The following is a 21,184-nucleotide window of genomic DNA, read 5'->3' on the forward strand; positions in this document are numbered from 1 at the left end:
AATAATAATTGTCATGTAATTATGTTATCATATTTGCTATCTTTGGTGTTCTAAGCACTAAAGTCTGCATATTTCAATAACAAGTACATAACCTTTCGAGGAGAAATGTAAATAGTGGAAATCGTCTATCATATAAATATGCACTGTATGCTGATGAACTTGATGAACACATGCCTACCACTTCATATAGGTTTGATCAACAGATTTTCCAAAGATGCAAGGCTTTGTTGTATTGGATTTGTTTTGATTTTTATAGTTTTCACTCCATCTTTTGTAATTCAAATTTCTTCCATGACATGCTGTGTCCTTCCCCCATTTCTCTAATTTATTTCTATTTTCTGTATCGCAGAAATCTGGTGATTTTATTGTAATCAAATGATTTCAACAATGATCAACGCACCACAGTCCTGTTCATCCCCACCGTCAACACAGTCTGGTGTGAAGTCACATTGAGCGCTGCTTTTGATCCCCCGACCATCGCCGCAGAAGGCTAGTCCTGTAGGAGAGTCATGCAACAAATTGCAAAGACAATATACAAATAGTGAATAGGCATGAGTGCCAGATTTCGCATGAGGTGAAAGAAAGATGCTCTGTTCAATGAGGCGTTAGCGGAGTTGAATAGAGTGTCTCTTTCTTTCACCAAATGCGAAATGTGATAATGATCAATGTAATCAAGGGTAATGATAGCCCTACAATCAAGCAATAAAATCTCTGTATTATGAAACCTTGAGGTCTCTCTAGAGTCTACACAACAATCTTCACATGAATTAAATTTCTATGCATGTCGGCAAGTTACAATATGATGAATGAATATTCCATTTACAAATAATGACCATGGGCAGTTTGCACATTACATTTTGGACTTAACATGGTTTATTTCACAGAAATGAACATTGGTTATGAGTTCACGTGTCTCTCTTTGAATTGTTTGAAATTAGAAGAAAAAATAATTTATTTTCATAACTCCTGTTAACTACATGACAACTGACCTCAGGATATAAACATCTTCAGAAGTTTTATCTTTCTAAGCAACTAAAACGAAATAAATAATAATGAATAATAAACAATTTATTCTGAGGCACACACTATTTTTACCCTGGTGATGATAACTTGCATTTCTGGTATTGTAAACACTAGTATCAGCCTGTCATCGCTAGGTGTTTCAGATCACAATATTTACCTGATGCGTTGAAAACTGTGATGTTAATAAGAAATCCATATCTCTCTGTGAAGGAGTCTGATTTGAACTCGACAAAGAAGTTATTAGCTGTGATGTAGCGGTTTTCTGGACGACCGTAGTAAAAACCGTAAAAAGAGGCAATCACATGCCCTGATGAATTTGTAGAGTCCCAGTCACGTCCAATTTTCAGAGTGTCTCCATAATTAGCAAGGTAGACAATTCCGAAGGATAACTCAGAAAAAATGTCACCCGAGTCTACGCCTGCTTTGAAAGTCCACAGTATGTAGGAATTTGGTTGATAGTACTCGTACGGATAGTTGAAAGTTGAAAGCTGAACATGCGAATCCACATCCAAGATATATTCTTGAAAAAAAGAAGGAGACAACAATTATAAAATGTTTACCTCCATTCTTGGCTTCAGTGAGGGATATTAGACAAATAATTAATGATATAATATTATCTCAGGTAAATTATTTACAAATACAAAATATTATCCTCAATAATTGATTGAACCATTTAAAATGCAAACTTACTATATCTCAATGATATTGCGTCATTTTTACTGCACGAAATTTGAGCTCTTACTGACTTATAGATTTCAACTGAACATGCGAATCCACATCCAAGATATATTCTTGAAAAAAGGAGACAACAATTATAAAGCATTTACCTTCATTCGTGGCTGCAAAAAATTTGAGCATTTACTGACTTATAGATTTCATGGATGGAAACAAATGAAAAATGGAAAGTGTCACTAGACTTTCTCATTTAATCAGACAATTTGCATGCAATAACAAATGCTGGTATAATTAAATTTCTAGTCAAAGACAGGTGCCGTGATTTTTAGTAGTTTCACATACCATTATCATTCATATAATGCATTGGTATCCACTACTAAAAGATGCTCATGGCACAGTCAAGATAAAGAAAAGGAAATGAAAACAGCAGCTCAGGATTCTTTTATATTGACAAGAAGTTTCTGATCAAAGGTTTTTGCTCATGTGCAATTGTGAAATGACAAGGAAAAACCATCCACGTTCGATTCCCAAATACCTGTAATATTTGTTGTTTTTCTATTCAACTGGCTTTTAAGATACTAGCTCAATGTTTTACGTATACAGACACCTATTTCCGAGCAGTTGTAACTGTATAATATACTTTCATCATACACCTGCATTTGATATCAATAATAAGATTTATCATATACATGTATAGGGGAAGGCGGGGTAAGTTGAGCATAGGGGCAAGTTGAGCCACCGCCCCCAGGCCAATAATAAATTAGTTAGACATTATGGTGGTGTCATGTATTGATGACCCATTACATAACCCTTAACCCCACCACATTGTTTTCAACTTTGAAACAAAAAGTACCTTTTTAGAGGGAAAAATACAAATTTCAGCCAAAAAAGTAAAAAAGGGTGTGAAATAGATAAGTGTTTTTTACACACACACTTCTTTACATATAATAAAGCATATGAACAACATTGTCAGTCCAGGTATGGATCTTCATTCTCGTCACAGTTTTTTACATGATGGATACATAAGAAATGTGTGGATGCGAAATTATCGCATTAAGTTCGGACTGGGGTAAGTTGAGCCAGCAAACATGGGGCAAGTTGAGCCATGGTAATTCTTATGGTAATGTAAATAAAAACACAATCAAACCTTAATAAGTCATCGATATGCAGGCAGAAAAGAGCAAATTCACATGACAGTTCTTTTACTTTTAGAGAATGTTAGTATTTTTAGAGAATTAGCAAGTGAAAAGACTTTAAATAAAATATTGACATGCTGGTTCTTCCCGCATACATTTTGTACATAGTTTTTGTGGCTCAACTTACCCCCGAAGGTGGCACAACTTACCCCACAGATGGGGCAAGTTGTGCCACTTGACATCGTTTTTTCAAAGGTCACAACGACTTTCAGTGTGGGGGTAGAAAGTTGAATATAGGTGAAAAAGATTTCCCAATAATCATATTTAAAGGCAAGGTACTTATTTCTACAATATCATTAGTCATATCAATTCTATCATGCAAAATGCAAAAAGTGTCACAACTTACCCCGCCTTCCCCTATTCATTCTAAAAAAGGGTACTCAAGATTTTGACTGAAAATTTTTTTAGAAAGCGCTTCTCAGTATGACTCCTCTGCATGATAATCTTATCTTCGGGCGTTCATTTATAACTTTTATAATAATAATTGGCATTTATATAGCGCTTTATCAATCTACGACTGTTCAAAGCGCTTCACAATTATTATTACCCGGTCACTGGATTCATAGCATTTCAACTTTATATCTGAACAGAAAAAAATAAAAATCTTGAAACTTACCACAATCATACTCATCACTTCCATCTACACAACTAGGAATCAAGTCACATACATCACCTTGATGCAAAAGCTTCTCACCATCATTGCAAACAAAGACGTCTAGAAGGAAATGAAAGAATGGTATAAATGCTCAATATGCATAGGTAGAGGTGTTGTGGCTCAGTGGATAAGTCTCTGTACTTTGAACCACAAGGTCCGGAGTTCGAATCCCACCGCAGTACTCGCGTCCTTTGGCAAGGCATTTATCTACATTGCCCCTCTTCACCCAAGTGAAGACCTTCATCGATGAATATTCAAAGTAATATTCTAATCATTCTCAACCTGGGTTGAGTGCAGGACAATGTGGGTAAATTTCTAACTGAAGGAAAACACGCGATGGCTGGGATTCGAACCCACGTCCCTCTGATCGAAAGAGCAGAGTCGTACATGTAAGACCACATTTCCCCCACACCAACGATGCCCCCACAATTATATCACAAATCTTCAACTGGTTAATATAGATTTGCTCTGTTGTGATTCATTTAGTTTACGTTATATTTATTGAACAACTTAATGAACTAATTTCATTAATTTATGCACTTTATATCGATATATTTTATATCTATTTACATATCAATTATTTAATTCATTTATTATCTATTTTCTATTTTTAAGGGAGGATCATTATTATTATGGGTGAAGGCTATTTAAGAGATGAATTGTTTGAAATTGGAAGAAAAACGAATTTTCATAACTCCTGTTAACTACACGACAACTGACCTCATGATATAAACATCTTTAGAAGCTTATCTTTCTAAGCAACTAAAACGAAATAAATAATAATGAATAATAAACAATTTATTCTGAGGCATACAATATTTTTACCCTGGTAGTGATAACTTTCATTTCTATTGAGAGAATAATTCTGGTATTGTAAACACTAGTATCAGCCTGTCATCGCTAGGTGTTTCAGATCACAATATTTACCTGATGCATTGAAAACTGTGATGTTAATAAGAAATCCATATCTCTCTGAGAAGGAATCTGATTTGAACTCGACAAAGAAGTTATTAGCTGTGATGTAGCGGTTTTCTGGACGATTGTAGTAAAAACCGTAAAAAGAGGCAATCACATGCCCTGATGAATTTGTAGAGTCCCAGTCACGTCCAATTTTCAGAGTGTCTCCATAATTAGCAAGGTCGACCGTTCCGAAGGATAACTCACAAACAATGTCACCCGAGTCTACGCCTGCTTTGAAAGTCCACAGCATGTAGTAATTTGGTTGATAGTACTCGTACGGATAGTTGAAAGTTGAAAGCTGAACATGCGAATCCACATCCAAGATATATTCTTGAAAAAAGGAGACAACAATAATAAAGCATTTACCTTCATTCGTGGCTGCAAAAAAATTTGAGCTCTTACTGACTTAAAGATTTCAAGGAAGGAAACAAATGAAAAATGGAAAGAGTGACTAGACTTTCTCCTTTAATTAGACTTACATGAAATAACAAAATCTGGTATAATCACATTTTTAGCCAAAGCCCCATGATTTCTAGTAGCTTCCCATAAAATTATCATTCATATAATGCATTGGTATCCACTATTAGAAGATGCTCATGGCTAACTCAAGATAAAGAAAAGGAAATGAAAACATAGCAGCTCAGGATTCTTTTATATTGACAAGAAGTTTCAGATATAAAGCTATTGATCACGTGCAATCGTGAAATGACAAGGAAAACCCGTCCATCTTTAATTTTCCAAATACCTGTAATATATGTTTTTTGTTGTTGTAATCGATGCATCTATTCAACTGACTTTTAAGATACTAGCTTTCTTCGTTACACATAGATCGATCAACTGTTTAATATACTTGTAACATACACCTGAATTTGATATCAATAATAAGCTTCCTTATATATCGATTAAAAAAAAGGTACTTGTCTTGTCTTGTACTGTAACGTTATATCTGAACAGAAAATTTTAAAAAACGCATCAAAGAGGCTATAGACGTGCAGGCCATTCATGCAATCACTGCCGCTATATTCTTCTTTTAATTAGCATGTTTTTGCTCAATTGTTTCTTAAATGCAGCTAGACTGGGTGCATTTTTAGTAGTGGGAGAAAGTGAATTTCACTCTACAATTGTATGGGGGTAGAGGGAATAATTGTAGCAATAATTATTTGCTCTGATTTTATTGAAGTTTAAATCTGGTTATTCTGGTTGATGGCCTGGAAGAAGCTTTGGAAGTGATTTGATTAATATTATACATGGAGTCATATTGTGCATTTCTTTAAACAAAAATATAAGCTGGCTACTTGTTCTCCTGTCCTGGAGAGTATCCCATTTTAATACTAAATACTTAAGATTTTGATCGAAAATTTTTTGAGAAAGCGCATCCCACTATGACTCCTCTGCAAGATAATCTTATCTTCAGGTGTTCATTTATAACTTTATATCTCAACAGAAAATTTAAAAAAATCTTGAGACTTACCACAATCATACTCATCACTTCCATCTACACAACTAGGAATCAAGTCACATACATCACCTTGATGCAAAAGCTTCTTACCATCATCGCAAACAAAGACGTCTAGAAGGAAATGAAAGAACAGTATTATACTTATGATAAAAGCTCTATATATTTTCCTATGTAGGTTTTTGGGGTTGTAAAATCATAGAAAAAAGATACATGTATTTTTAAGAAAATTAATCAGATATTATTTTGAAGTGTTGCCTGTCTAGCCTTGGATTACAGCATATGATATGTCTCTTACATTAATCTTGTCTTTCCATCAATGCCCACAATCATTATATTGATTATTATGGCATATGAACGTCAAGATTGACTTGACCTGATGCAGGTGCAATACACCGGGTAAATGCCCTACTCTTTGACAAATAGTGTATTGGTTTTAACGTGCAGAGGTTGTGACTCTCCTATACACGGGACCAACATTTGCATCCTTTCCGATGGATGGAGTGTTTTCCAACTGCATTCACACCCGCGCTGAAGACAGTGGTGAGGCATGCTTACACACAATACTATAGCATCAGATTTTTTGTTAAATGCGTTTCGTCATGAGTTGGACTCGAGCCCCTCAAGTTGAGATCTACGATCTTATCCGAAACATGCACTCTAAGCGAGCGAGCTACGCTGCTTCTTCCTTGAGAAATATTCAAAATAATATCTTAATAATTCTAAGTACAGAGCAAGTAAAGAGAATATATATCAAACAGAATATTTAAAAGGAGACTGCTATTTCTGGATCTTAACTAATTACAACATTTATCTAGTCTCTATATTTAGATATTTAGCAAATTGTAAAAACTAATGCTGCTGGAAGAATACCTGTACGATTATTTGAGAATTGTGAGTCCATGTGAGTAATTAAGATATTTTTTCTGAAAAAAGTGTTAATATGTTCACTAAAGATGACAGCAATTGTCTGTATCAGCAATAAGTAAAATTAATACTAGTACTAAATTTGATGTATAATATTGATAATACTTTGATTTAGTTCAAATTATTGTTTAAACTATAACATCATTTGTGGCTAAATTTGATTAGCATCTTGCTACTATGTTAGCTCCAATTAACCAAATATTTTCGTTCATACGTGATGTACTATTTCAGGTATTGTACCTGACAGTGAGATTTGGTAATAAATTCAATTCAAATTTGTGACGCCCGGGTACGCGGTTACAACATCACGCAACATTATGTAAGTGCATGTCAGACCCCAAATTGCTCATAAACGTGATTTCATGTACAAATCCAATGCAGATTGTGTATTAGCCAAAATTCATAAATGTATCATTATTTCTACTTTTACTGATTAAACTTAATTAATTTTGCCTTGTTTTTTATCGATTTTAACGATTTCCATCGAAAAAACAATAAAAAAACAAAAAGTAAAAAAAACAAAGAAATACATAATGAATTAAAAAACAACAAAATACATAAGAAATCGGTCTTGGTACCAGAATTCACAATTGTTAGGAATGCTATAAGGAATATTTTCACCAAAAAATAGCATTTTAGGAGCTTTTATTTAGTGAATCAGAGCAAAAAGTATGATTTTATGAATAAATTAGCATAATTCATATAAAATGAAAATATATGAATTCAGTGAAATTTACCAATGCATCTGCGTAGAGTATATCATTCTCTACCATCATGCAAATTTTCGTTGTGATCACGCAATCCGCGGCTGAGATCTTAAGGGGGGCCATAATGCCCCCCCCCCCTCGGGAATGACAAGAATCAAAATACCCCGGGAGATTTAGGGTTAAAGGTCTCTTGGTCTGATTGTGACTGTTGCAGCATCACATTCAAGTGCTCTGCTCTATATTAAGTGCAAATCATTTTCTATATTCTTTTGTATTATTCTTGGTATCCCCTTTTCAAGCCTTAGAGACTTTTTGGGACACGTTTTTCCTTCTTTTATTTAACACTATTATAGAATATCTTAATGTCTCATCTATTTGTATACTATAATGTTCAAAACTATTATATTTGTATGTTTTTAATCGTACATACACTCTAAATTCCAAGGATTTAAAGTAAATGCAGATGGGCTGTGAAAAGTGACCAGCCGAATATTAGATATAGATTTAAACCTTGATGATTTAAATATAAATCTAAAAGATTTGAGTTTAAATCTTTTGAGATTTAAAAGTTATGATTTAACATAAATTCAAAATTCGGCTGGTCACTATTCACAGCTGATCTGGATTTATTTTAGATACTTGGAATTTAATAATAATAAGAGTAAATGTGATTTGAAATGCGCCAAATCCGCTCTGCAGAGTGCCCAAGAGTTTACTGAATTAAATAAATGATAGTCTTTTCACCCTCTCTTGGACTTCAAAACATCAAATGTGATTTTAATAAAAAATGAATTCACTTTACCTTCTTCTCGATAGAGTCCAACCTCTATTCTAAAATATCCTGAAACATAATAGTCATTGTAGTCATCAGATGTAAACTGAATAAAGAGCTGGTCTCCTTCAATGGCAATGCTATCATCATAACGGTGTTCATAGCCAGTGAAATTAGCCACAGCAATTCCATTTGGATCAGCACCACGTCCTATCCTCAAAGTATCATAGCTGTCAAGGTATAACCCATGGATCCTCACAACAAAAGTATAGTTGCCTTCTACCGATGAATTTGCCTCAAAGCGCCATAAGATAGTAATGTTGGTTGAATATTCATGTGGGTAATTTGGTGAAAGAACGTCCAGATGCTGGCCACTATTCATCACATGAACTGTGTAGGATAATACAAACCAAAGAAGATTAAAACAAGAGTGTCGCCAAGGCGAGCACATAATACGCCTGCCTGTAACGCAGACAAGTGGAATGCTTCTGGCGGTCTCACCTCCATCACGCGATTCAATATAGCAGCAGTGCTGACTTTGAAAACTACTATAAAATAATTATTCACAAAAAACACCATTCATATGATACAATACTACGTTCATTGACATTTGACCTTGATCATGTAACCTAAAACTTGTCAGTGATACTTGATTACCCCTATATCCACATTTTATACACTATATCTATAAACTTTGAAAGTTATGACAGCAATCTAATAATTACCTCTAAAATGGCCAAAGTTCAATGACCTTAAATGACCTTTGACTTTGGTCATGTTACCTGAATCTCGCATGAGATATTCAATAATACTTGACGACTCTTATGTCCAAGTTTTATGAACTCGACCAATATACTTACAGAGTTATGATGGTAATTCAACAAATACCCCCAACGTGGCCAATGTCCATTGACCTTTGACCTTGGTCATGTGACCTGAAACTGGCACAAGATGTTCAGTGATACTTGGTTACTCTTATGTCCATGTTTTATGAACTAGACCAATACACTTACAGAGATATGATAGTAATTCATCAAATACCCACAACATGGTTCATTGACCTTACATGACCTTTGACCTTGATCATGTGACCTGAAACTCGCACAGGATGTTCAGTGATACTTGATTACTCTTATGTCTAAGTTTCATGAGTCAGATCCATAAACTTTCGAAGTTATGATGGTAATTCAACAGATATCCCCATTATGGCCAAAGTTCATTGACCTTTAACCTTAATCATGTGACCTGAAACTTGCACAGGATGTTCAGTGATTGATACTTGATTACTATTATGTCCAAGATTCATGAATCAGATCCATAAAATTTCAAAGTTATGATGGCAATTCAACAGATACCCCCAATTTGGCCAAGGTTCATTGACCCTAAATGACCTTGGTCATGTGACGTGAAACTTATGCAGGATGTTCAGTAATACTTGATTAACCTTATGTCTAAGTTCCATGAACTAGGTCCATATATTTTCAAAGTTATGATGACATTTGAAAAACTTAACCTTAGGTTAAGATTTTGATATTGATTACCCCAACATGTCTAAGTTCATTGACCCTAAATGACCTTTCACCTTGATCATGTGACATAAAACTTAGGCAGGATGTTGAGTAATACTTGATTAACTTTATGGCTAAGTTTCATGAACTAGGTCCATATACTTTCTAAGTTATACAGTCATTTAAAAAACTTAACCTTCGGTTAAGATTTGGTGTTGACGCCGCTGCCACCGCCGTCGCAAAAGCGGCGCCTATAGTCTCACTCTGCTATGCAGGTGAGACAAACATGGAGTTATTGGTCACGCAAGAAAAGTGGAAGGTGGCGACTTCACCTTTGAACTTCTGACCTCAAAATCAATAGAATTGCTGGGATCTATGCTAGTATCATACACACCAAATTATATAAGCCTAGGTTAAGTTCAACTGAAGTTATCGCGTTAACAAGGACTTCAGAAGGGTAAGATGAAAACATGTCACTGTTATCTTGACCTTTTGACCTCAAAATCAATAGGCCTCCTGGGATCCATGTTAGTATCATTCACACCAAATTTTATGAGCCTAGGTTAAGTTAAACTAAAATTATCGCGTTTACAAGGACTTTGAAAGGTTAAGATGAAACATGTCAGTGTGATCTTGACCTTTGATCTTTGGACCTCAAAATCAAAAGGCTTCCTGGGATCTCAGCTAGTATCATACACACCAAATTATATGAGCCTAAATTAAATCAAACTGAAGTTATTATGTTTACAAGGACTGCAGAAGGGTAAGATGAAAATATGTCAGTGTGAGCTTGACCTTTTGACCTCAAAATCAATAGACTTCCTAAGATCTATGATAGTATTATACACACCAAATTATATGAGCCTAAGTTAAGTCGAACTGAAGTTATCACATTTACAAGGAAAAGTTAATGGACAGACAGACGGACGGACAAGCGTGATACCATTATACGTCCCGTCTAGGACGGGCGTATATAAATTGACCAATTATTTAAACCTAAGAGGGATGAGCGCATTAGCATTTGCACATGCTTCATGCTTGCTCTCCAATATTTTCTTCTATATTTCTTGTCATTTGTAGAAATTTGTATTTCTAATGTTACCATGATCTTGTATTAGTAACCTGGAAACTACTAGACAATTTGGAGTTCTTGAAGTGTTTTATTTATGTTGTATTCTGATGTATCATTTTTTGGGGATATGATTGTATCTGCGGTATCTGGTGGCCATATCCCATACGTCTAATTCTATGTGAGTACCATTAGCTATTATACATGTCTGTTAGGTTGTACTTGTAGGTAGGGATTACAAGTTGAATACAATGAGGTATATTCATCTTAGTGTGTTTGTTGTACTGTACTTAAGTGCCTCTCTGAATGGCCTTGTGCACTGCAGTGAACAGTTCTTTGTGCAGTCAATCCATCATGGTGCATTCATCAGAAAGAACTTTCTAAAGGGGAGAATCTCTTACTATCCAAACTGCTCAGCTTCGTTCCAAATAGAACTATTGCATGCTGGAGATGTTCATCCACATCCAGGACCGGACAGGGGTAAAGATGACTCACTCTCCTCTTCACCTAGACCTGATCATCATCTTCATCATCTTCAACATACAATTAGGTATTCCCCATCAGAACTCTTGCAGTGGAGACATCCAAGCATACAGCTTCCACATAATGTTCAACGCGCCATTCAGTCACTCGGAATTCATCGAAGGAGAACACGTAGAGGAACACGAGGTGGCAAATGAAAGAACAGTACTAGTATCACACAGAAGAGTCAAGATCGTCCATCTTCTAACTTCCGGCTATGCTCAGATACGTCAGATACATCTGTACATGCAAACCATGATGAACTTAATTTCTGTGTGCTTAATGCTCGCTCACTCAGAAATAAATCAACAGACTTTCAAGACTTTGTTGCTGACAAGCACCTTGACATTGTATGTGTATGTGAGACTTGGCTAACTACATGTGACGATGCGGTGATTGCTGATCTCTGTCCGGATGGTTTCACCTTCAAGCATCGACCTAGGGTCGGAAGACGTGGCGGAGGCATCGGACTTCTTTATTGCAATCAACCCGATGTAGTTATTAAACTGCATGTAGTCTATGAGAGCTTCGAGATGATGTCAGCTACTGTGACTTCGAAAGGCATTAGTACTGACATTGTCACCATCTACAGGCCTCCTGGGACTCAGTCTGCTCTCACACAGTTCCTTGATGAGTTCACATCCATGCTTGATGATAGACTCCTTCGAGCGACACCTCTACTGATATGCGGCGATTTGAATATCCACTTGGACAATCTGACTTCTTCTAACACCAAGAGATTCACTGAATTGTTGTCCAGTCATGGTCTTCTACAAGTAGTCGATGAAGCGACCCATGAGAAAGGACATATTCTTGATGTGTTGATATTCCGCAAATTTGAGAGTCATTTTCATTCCAATGTTCAAGTCACACCAGGCATATCTGATCATTCTGCCATCACTTGCAAACTCCATGTTGGTAAACCTCACCAGATCAGCAGTTGTAAAGTTGTGCGAAATATTAAAGTGATAGACAGAAATGAATTTGCAGCTGATGTTCTTCATGCTTTTACGTCAGTTTCCACCATAGACATACAGAGTGCTGTCGACAACTACAACTCTCAGCTATGTAGCATCCTTGATGTTGTTGCACCTGCTAAGACACGCTGCAGGCGAGATCACTCTGTCAGCCCGTGGTACAACCATGAAATTGCCCTCGCAAAGCGTAGCTGTCGACAAGCTGAACGGAAATGGCGATCACAAGGCAAGTTGGAAATTGATCGGCAGCTGTATTGCAATCAAAGAAAGGTTGTCAACTCCCTTGTTCAAAAAGCAAAGTGTAATTACTATGTTAGTCTCATCGAAGACTGTGGAACGGACTCTAAACGACTATTCAGTGTGGCCAATCATCTTCTAGGTCGCAAGAAGTCATCACCTCTTCCAGCTCATGTTGATGGTGAAAGTTTAGCCCAGCTCTTCATGCAGTTCTTTCAGTCAAAGACAAATAAGATATGTAGCAGCATGTCCACAGACGTCACGCGGTCTTCATCTGTGCAAACATCTGCATCTCTGCTATCTTTTGAATCTACGACACCAGCTGAGATTGAGAGACTTCTTCGCAATATGCCACCGAAGTCCTGCGACTTGGATCCGATTCCTACTCCCTTAGTGAAAGATTGTGCTCAGGTTTTTGCGCCTATCATAGCCAGCATTGTCAACCAGAGTATTCAGCAGGCATCGGTTCCGAGTTCACTGAAGTTAGCTTACATCCACCCAGTCTTAAAGAAGCCATCTCTTGATGCTGAAGCTCTTCAGAATTATCGACCTGTGTCAAACCTTCCTTTTTTGTCCAAGATCCTTGAGCGTGTGGTCTTTTCAAGGCTATCAGAATATCTACAGGAGAACGATCTCTTGGACAATCGCCAGTCAGCATATCGAGTGCATCATAGCGTTAAGACTTTGCTTGTCAATCTATCTAATGACATCTTGAAAGACATGGATAACGGAAAAATTACTGTTCTCTTACTTCTTGACTTATCTTCAGCGTTTGACACTGTCAATCATACAATCATGCTAAATACTCTGAGATCCCTTGGGGTTGATGGGATAGCTCTAGAGTGGTTTAAGTCATACTTATCTGAAAGGTTTCAAGTAGTCTGTATTAACAATTCAAAGAGTGATCCTGCTGAACTAGTTCATGGTGTACCGCAGGGATCAGTCGGAGGCCCGACCCTTTTTTCATTGTACTTGGGTGGCCTTAAACAGATTTTAAGAAGCCATTGTTTTAATTATCATTGTTATGCAGACGATATTCAACTGTACACATCATTCCTACCTAACCAGACCAATGGCATTGATGCTGTAAAAAATCTTGAGGCTTGTGTTCACGATATCAATAGGTGGATGAGCTGCAATTCTTTAAAATTAAATTAAGATAAATCTGAGCTGCTGTTTATTGGCTCTAAAGCTGCACTAGATAAGATAAGACTTCCCTCTTTGAGAATTGGTAATGTTAATGTTATGCCATCCAAATCATGCAGGGATCTTGGAGTTTTGTTTGATTCAACAATGTCTATGTCTGCCCAGATCACTTCCGTGTGTAAATCAGTCAGATATCAATTGCGTAATTTAGGCATCATTCGCAAGTATTTAACCCGATCCGCTACAGAAAAGATTATACATGCTCTGATATCATCTCGACTTGATTTTGGCAATTCTCTTTTGTTTCACCTTCCACAATCCCAACTCTCACGCTTACAAAAATTACAGAATTCTGCAGCCCGTATTGTTACCCTTATCAGACGCTCTACTCACATAACTCCAGTTCTGTCCTCACTGCATTAGTTACCCATCGAGTACCGTATTGTATTTAAGTTATTATTGTTAGTTTTTCACTGTATCCATGGATCTGCCCCAGAATATAATGTTAATTTGTTGATGCCATACAATCCTCCTCAACGTTTAAGATCTTCTGATTCCAAATTGCTTACAGTTCCTAAATCCAAGAAATCATGGGGGGATCGGACATTTGCACATGCTGGGCCATCCTTATGGAATCAGTTGCCATATTCCATTCGTAGTATTTCAAATATCGATAATTTCAAAATTACTCTAAAAACCCATTTGTTTAAAATTGCCTTCCAGCAGTTTCCTTTCATTGTCATGACTGTCATTCTTTTTATCTTTGTCCCTTCCTGTACCGTGTAATTTTTCTATTATTTCCTTTTCGCAGCGCCTTGAGCACATAATCAATGTGGATTTGGCGCTTTAGAAATACTCTCTATTATTATCCTGCAGATATAATTTTAGCTGAAAAATTGCATTTAATTTTCATTTGCGTGTATTATATATTCCATCATCATAATAGTCAGATCATGTTCACAGGACACGTTCTCCCACATTTTAATATATTAAATTATGCTCTAAATGCATCTACTATTCCTGCTTTGAATTCATAGTCAGACTTAAATTAATCCACCCCCAAAATATCAAAGACAACCATCCAAACTCTCCTATTCTTCCATCACACTGACCAACCCCCATACAACTAAAAGACCCACCTTTAACACCCCCCTAATCTTTTACCACACCGACCCACCTCACACAACTCCCACAACCACTTCCCACACTCTTCTCTCGCAATGATCCATCCCCACTTTCCTACTCTTCTTTCAAACTGACCCACCCAACATAACAGAAAGACTTAACTTTCCACACTCTCATACTCTTCTCTGTCATTGATCCACTACAACTGAAAGACCAACTTTCCACACTCCCTTATTCTACTCTTCCAATGATCCACCCCCGACAACTAAAAGACCCACTTTCCACACTGTCCTACCTCCACACAACGGAAAGACCAACTTTCAACAAATTCCTACTCTTCTACCCCACTGACCTACCCACAGAATGGAAAGACCCACCTTCCACACTTTCTCACTCATTCTAACAAGTGACCATGGTCGTTACACATCGTTCAGAACAAGAAGACTCAAGTGGTAATCCAACTGCACACATAGGGCTCGACTCAGGCAAGCCATAGGGTCTCAGCAAGAGGGCACAACAAAAGGCAACCACTAAACCCCACAGAATTGATGAAATTCATTTTATTGTGAAGGCTATTGTTCAAGCATTCAGCGACAGGCGACTGGTAGAGGAACGATTGGATCCCGTTCTGGGACATGTGCTGGCCCCTGCATTGCATAGCTGTTTCAAGATGGAAACGATAGAAAAAGATAGAAACCAAAATTCAGCAATTGGCATTGAAATTATTGAAAGCAGAAGCCTGTGTAAAAGACCTTGAGCATGCAGCAGTCTAGAAGAAACTGCCTTGTCATTCATAGAATCAAAGAGAATGTCAACAAGGATACCGACTAAATCATCAACAAACTTGCTAAGGAGAAACTTGATGTCGATATCACCCCAGACAGCATCAACCGATCACATCGAATACGATTCAATGGAAGAGTTAATCGGAATGAACTTCCAATCCATCGACCCATCATGCAAGTTCACAACTAATGGACCATGATCGCGTATCTATAAGGTAAGATTGAAGCTAATATCAACCAGTATCTACATCCAGGATGATTGATCTTCACATTTACAACGTACTACTCATGTGATTTTCCCTAATAAAAAAAAAAAAAAATTGAATTGCATTGAATTTTTTTTTTCTACAGTCCCCTACTCTTTTATCACACTGACCCACCCAAACGCAATGGAAAAAACCCACATCCCACGCTTTCTCACTCCTTTTTCACAATGATCCATCCCACACAACAGAAATACCAACTTCACACACTCAACAACCCTCCTCCCACAATCCCCCTTCTCTTCTTTCACACCAACCCATCCCGCATAATGGACGGACTCAACTTTCCACACTCCCCCACTCTCCTCTGAAAATGATCCACCTCCACACACAACTAAAAGATTCAAACTCAAACTCATCCTCACACAATGGAAACATCCACTTCCCACACCCTCCCTATTTTTATTTTCCAAATGATTATGATGCAACTAGAAGATCCAATTTCCACACTCCCCTACTCTTCTCACACAATGACCCATCCCCATATACGACCCACTATCGACACTCCAGTACCCTCCTCCCACAATGATCCACCCACACAACTGAAAAACCCACTTTCCACACTCCACTACTCTCCTCCCACAATGATCCACCCACACAACTGAAAAACCCACTTTCCACACTCCACTACTCTCCTCCCACAATGATCCACCCACACAACTGAAAGACTTACTTTCCACACTCCCCTACTCTTCTCCCAATATGATCCACCCACACAACTGAAAGACCCACTTTCCACACTCCACTAACCTCCTCCCACAATGATCCACCCACACAACTGAAAGACCTACTTTCCACACTCAACTACCCTCCTCCCACAATGATCCACCAACACAACCGAAAGACCTACTTTCGACACTCCACTACTCTCCTCCCTTAATGATCCACCCACACAACTGAAAGACCCACTTTCCACACTCCACTACTCTCCTCCCACAATGATCAACCCACAAAACTGAATGACCCACTTTCCACGCTCCACTACTCTCCTCCCATAATGATCCACCCACACAACTGAAAGACCTACTTTCCACACTCCCCTACTCTTCTCCCACAATGATCCACCCACACAACTGAAAGACCCACTTTCCACACTCCACTACTCTCCTCCCACAATGATCAACCCACAAAACTGAATGACCCACTTTCCACACTCCACTACTCTCCTCCCATAATGATCCACCCACACAACTGAAAGACTTACTTTCCACACTCCCCTACTCTTCTCCCACAATGATCCACCCACACAACTGAAAGACCCACTTTCCACACTCCACTACCCTCCTCCCACAGAACTGAAAGACCCACTTTCCACACTCCACTACCCTCCTCCCACAATGATCAACCCACACAACTGAAAGACCCACTTTCCACACTCCACTACCCTCCTCCCACAGAACTGAAAGACCCACTTTCCACTACTCTCCTCCCACAATGATCCACCCACACAACTAAAAGACCCACTTTCCACACTCCACTACTCTGCTCCCACAATGATCCAACCACACAACTGAAAGACCCACTTTCCACACTCCACTACTCCGCTCCCACAATGATCCAACCACACAACTGAAAGACTTTCCACATTCCACTACTCTCCTCCCACAATGATCAACCCACACAACTGAAAGACCCACTTTCCACACTCCACTACTCGTCTCCCACAATGATCCACCGACACAACTGAAAAACCCACTTTCCACACTCCACTACCCTCCTCCCACAATGATCCACCCACACAACTGAAAGACCCACTTTCCACACTCCACTACTCCCATAATGATCTACCCACACAACTAAAAGACCCACTTTCCACACTCCACTACTCTCCTCCCACAATGATCCAACCACACAACTGAAAGACCCACTTTCCACACTCCACTACTCTCCTCCCACAATGATCAACCCACACAACTGAAAGACCCACTTTCCACACTCCACTACTCTTCTCCCACAATGATCCACCGACACAACTAAAAAACCCACTTTCCACACTCCACTACCCTCCTCCGACAATGATCAACCCACACAACTGAAAAACCCACTTTCCACACTCCCCTACTCTTCTCCCACAATGATCTACCCACACAACTGAAAGACCTACTTTCCACACTCCACTACTCTCCTCCCTTAATGATCCACCCACACAACTGAAAGACCCACTTTCCACACTCCACTACTCTTCTCCCACAATGATCCACCCACACAACTGAAAGACCCACTTTCCACACTCCACTACCCTCCTCCCACAATGATCCACCCACACAACTGAAAGACCCACTTTCCCATTCATTTTATCACTACCCTCCTCCCACAATGATCCACCCACACAACTGAAAGACCCACTTTCCACACTCCACTACTCTCCACCCACAAATATCCACCCACACAGCCAAAAGACTCACTTTCCCATTCATTTTATCACATTTCTTTCATAATGATCCACCCGCTCAACCGAAAAACCCACTTTCCACACTACCTTACTCTTTTCTCACAATGATCCACCCACACAACCGAACGACCCACTTTCCCACTCATTTTTTCACATTTTTCTTCCACTATGATCCATCCCCACATACAACTAAAAGACCCACTTTCCATACACCCTACTGTTCTCACACAATGACAAACCCCCAAATACAACTAAAAGACCCACTTTCAACAATGAAAGACAAAGATTCCACTGATCCCAATACAATACCCAATAATATACCTCGAATAATCACCCATGAAGCTGCAACGCACCTTCCATTTATTAAGCAATTTATTCATCCTACCCAACCCCAAAAACAGCCATATGAAAAATTCTTAGCTTATGATTTCCTACTAGATATTATGGGAACAAGATTCAAATTAATTCTGATTCGATTCATTCAGCAAAATCAAACCAACAAAACTTACCACATGATTCTTCATCGCTACCATCTTCACAATCCAGTATTACGTCACATTTTGCAGATCCATCAACTGACCAGGGGACTTTCTTGCATGAGAAGGGATCTGCATTTTACAAGGAAATTAAGATTATGAAAGGTACCTTTCAAAATTCACGATATTTATTTCAAGGATTTCACCCCCCCCAAAAAAAAAAGAAATCATGATCAGATTCTAAGAGGTTTTCAAATATAAAGAATTATTTTTGTTTCTTACTTGCAATTTCAATTAAATCAATGATAAAACAGTTATTCTTGCAAATTTATTTGTTTTTTAGATAGAACCCCTCATATTTACCAGAAAGATAGACCACTGATATATCTATTTTGAAGGTCCCATATTCAGAGTATGGTGTTGAGGTGAATTCAATGAACATCTCTGATGCAGCTAACATGTGTTGTGTTACATAGTTTTCGAGGCCTCCACGGTAGAATGCAGAATCATTGTTGGGTACAAGACCAGGTCCTATCCGTATGGTATCACCATAGGAAAGATACACGATGTTAAGGGTGATGTTGAATGCTACTGCCATGGAGTTGGTGGGGGCAGTACCACTTGTATTAAAGAGCCACAAAGCATGTTCGTTACTTCCATAGTAATAAGGGTACCCAGGACTGTAAAACTCTATTGTGTCTGTAAGATTTAAGGTGTGGACTGAAAGAGAAAAAAACATTGCTTGTTGAAAGTTAATAACAATAATACTACTACTAGAAGAACAAAATAATAATGATATTTGATGATTTTTGTAGTAATTGTAATACTTATACTAATAATCTATAGGAATTACTAGAAATAAATTTAAAATCAATGTTCCTTTCTTTCAGGAATAGGAAATGGGCTGCGATAACAAAAATGATGAAAATGAAATAATTGTCTGGGAAGTTTAATTTACAAAAGGCAATTACATTTTTTTATTAATTTTAAAGATATCAACATAATGTAACAACTTTTGTGTCAATCTTGATATAGATTAGATGTATATTAAGATAAGGAATTTGCAAAAAGGAGCCTCTCCATCAAATAATGTTGAATACATATTTGAGCAAACTCAACCAAATAATGTCATATTTCAATTACATAATTATGCAATAATTGCTGTCATAAATAAGAAAATGAATGTGAAGTTACCACAGCTGTTTTCATCACTAGAATCTGGACAGTCGATGTTGACATCACACAAAGAAGATTTGTTGAAAGCGTAGGATTCGTCATTACATACAAAGAGACCTAAACATAAAGTTATGAACTAGTAAATAATGAGGACCATGAATAAGTTGAGAAACTTAAGATGACTCAATGCTTTACTTTCAAAGTATTCCAAACCGAACAAGTGGAACGTTTATGGCTGTCTCGCCTGCATTAAGCAATTCAATATAGCAGCAGTGCTAATTTTGAAAACAGCTATGAATGCTTCACAAAAGAAAACATTCATATGATACTAAACTACATGTATGTCCACTGACCCAACATGGCCGTTGACCATGTCACTTAAAAATGTGCAAAACAATCATTCACACTCGATTACCCTTACATGTATGTCTACGTTTCATGATCTACATACTTTTTAAGTTATGATGCCAATTCAACAAATACCCTCAACATGTGCAAAGTTCATTGGCCTTAAATGACCTTTGATCTTGGTCATGTGACCTGAAACAAGCACAGGATATTCATGGATACATGGTCATTCTTATGTCCAAGTTTCATTAACTAGATGTATAAACTGTTAAACTTATGACAATTCTACAAATACCCCCACCATTATCAAAGTTCATTGACCCTAAATGACATTTGACCTTGGTCATGTGACCTGAAACTCACACAGGATGTTTACGGATACTGAATTGCTCTTGTGTCTAAGTTTCATGAAATAGATCAATAAAATTATGACGACATTTTGAAAACTTAACCTTGGTTAAGATTTAGATATTGATTCCCCCAATATGGTCTAAGTTCATTGACCCTAAATGACCTTTGACCTTAGTCAAGTGACCAGAACCTCAGGCAGGATGTTAAGTTTTACTTGATTACCTTTATGTTCACGTTTGTTCACGTTATGTTCAACTAGGTCTATATACTTTCTAAGTTATGATGACATTTCAAAAACTAAACCTTAGTTAAGATTTCAATGTTGACGACACCGCCGCCGTAAAAGCAGCGACGATGGTCTCGCTCTGCTATACAGGCGAGACAAATATGAAAAAGTACTATAACAAGAGCCCTACAAATAGTAATATCATTATTGAG

At 37.7% G+C, this 21,184-nt stretch overlaps 2 protein-coding genes across 2 annotated transcripts in view; both read right to left on the reverse strand.

Annotated features, from left to right (window-relative positions):
- Nucleotides 1–9,148, reverse strand: part of LOC129270248 (uncharacterized) — a 68,193-nt gene extending 59,045 nt beyond the window's left edge. The window contains exons 1-7 of the mRNA XM_064106037.1: nt 9,097–9,148; nt 8,402–8,761; nt 5,981–6,079; nt 4,477–4,839; nt 3,511–3,609; nt 1,181–1,543; nt 401–496 (exon numbers count right to left, since the gene is read on the reverse strand). Coding sequence (XP_063962107.1) covers nt 401–496; nt 1,181–1,543; nt 3,511–3,609; nt 4,477–4,839; nt 5,981–6,079; nt 8,402–8,761; nt 9,097–9,148 — 1,432 coding nt within the window. The remainder of the gene's footprint in view (nt 1–400; nt 497–1,180; nt 1,544–3,510; nt 3,610–4,476; nt 4,840–5,980; nt 6,080–8,401; nt 8,762–9,096) is intronic.
- A 6,288-nt stretch (nt 9,149–15,436) lies between these two features.
- The window catches only part of LOC129270250 (uncharacterized), a 117,054-nt gene continuing 111,306 nt past the window's right edge, over nt 15,437–21,184 (reverse strand). Inside the window, exons 43-46 of the mRNA XM_064106038.1 lie at nt 20,066–20,164; nt 19,235–19,591; nt 18,905–19,003; nt 15,437–15,615 (exon numbers count right to left, since the gene is read on the reverse strand). Of these exons, the coding sequence (XP_063962108.1) occupies nt 15,437–15,615; nt 18,905–19,003; nt 19,235–19,591; nt 20,066–20,164 (734 nt within the window). The remainder of the gene's footprint in view (nt 15,616–18,904; nt 19,004–19,234; nt 19,592–20,065; nt 20,165–21,184) is intronic.

This window comes from Lytechinus pictus, chromosome 10, assembly GCF_037042905.1.
Source record: "Lytechinus pictus isolate F3 Inbred chromosome 10, Lp3.0, whole genome shotgun sequence".
Classification (NCBI taxonomy): Eukaryota; Metazoa; Echinodermata; class Echinoidea; order Temnopleuroida; family Toxopneustidae; genus Lytechinus; species Lytechinus pictus.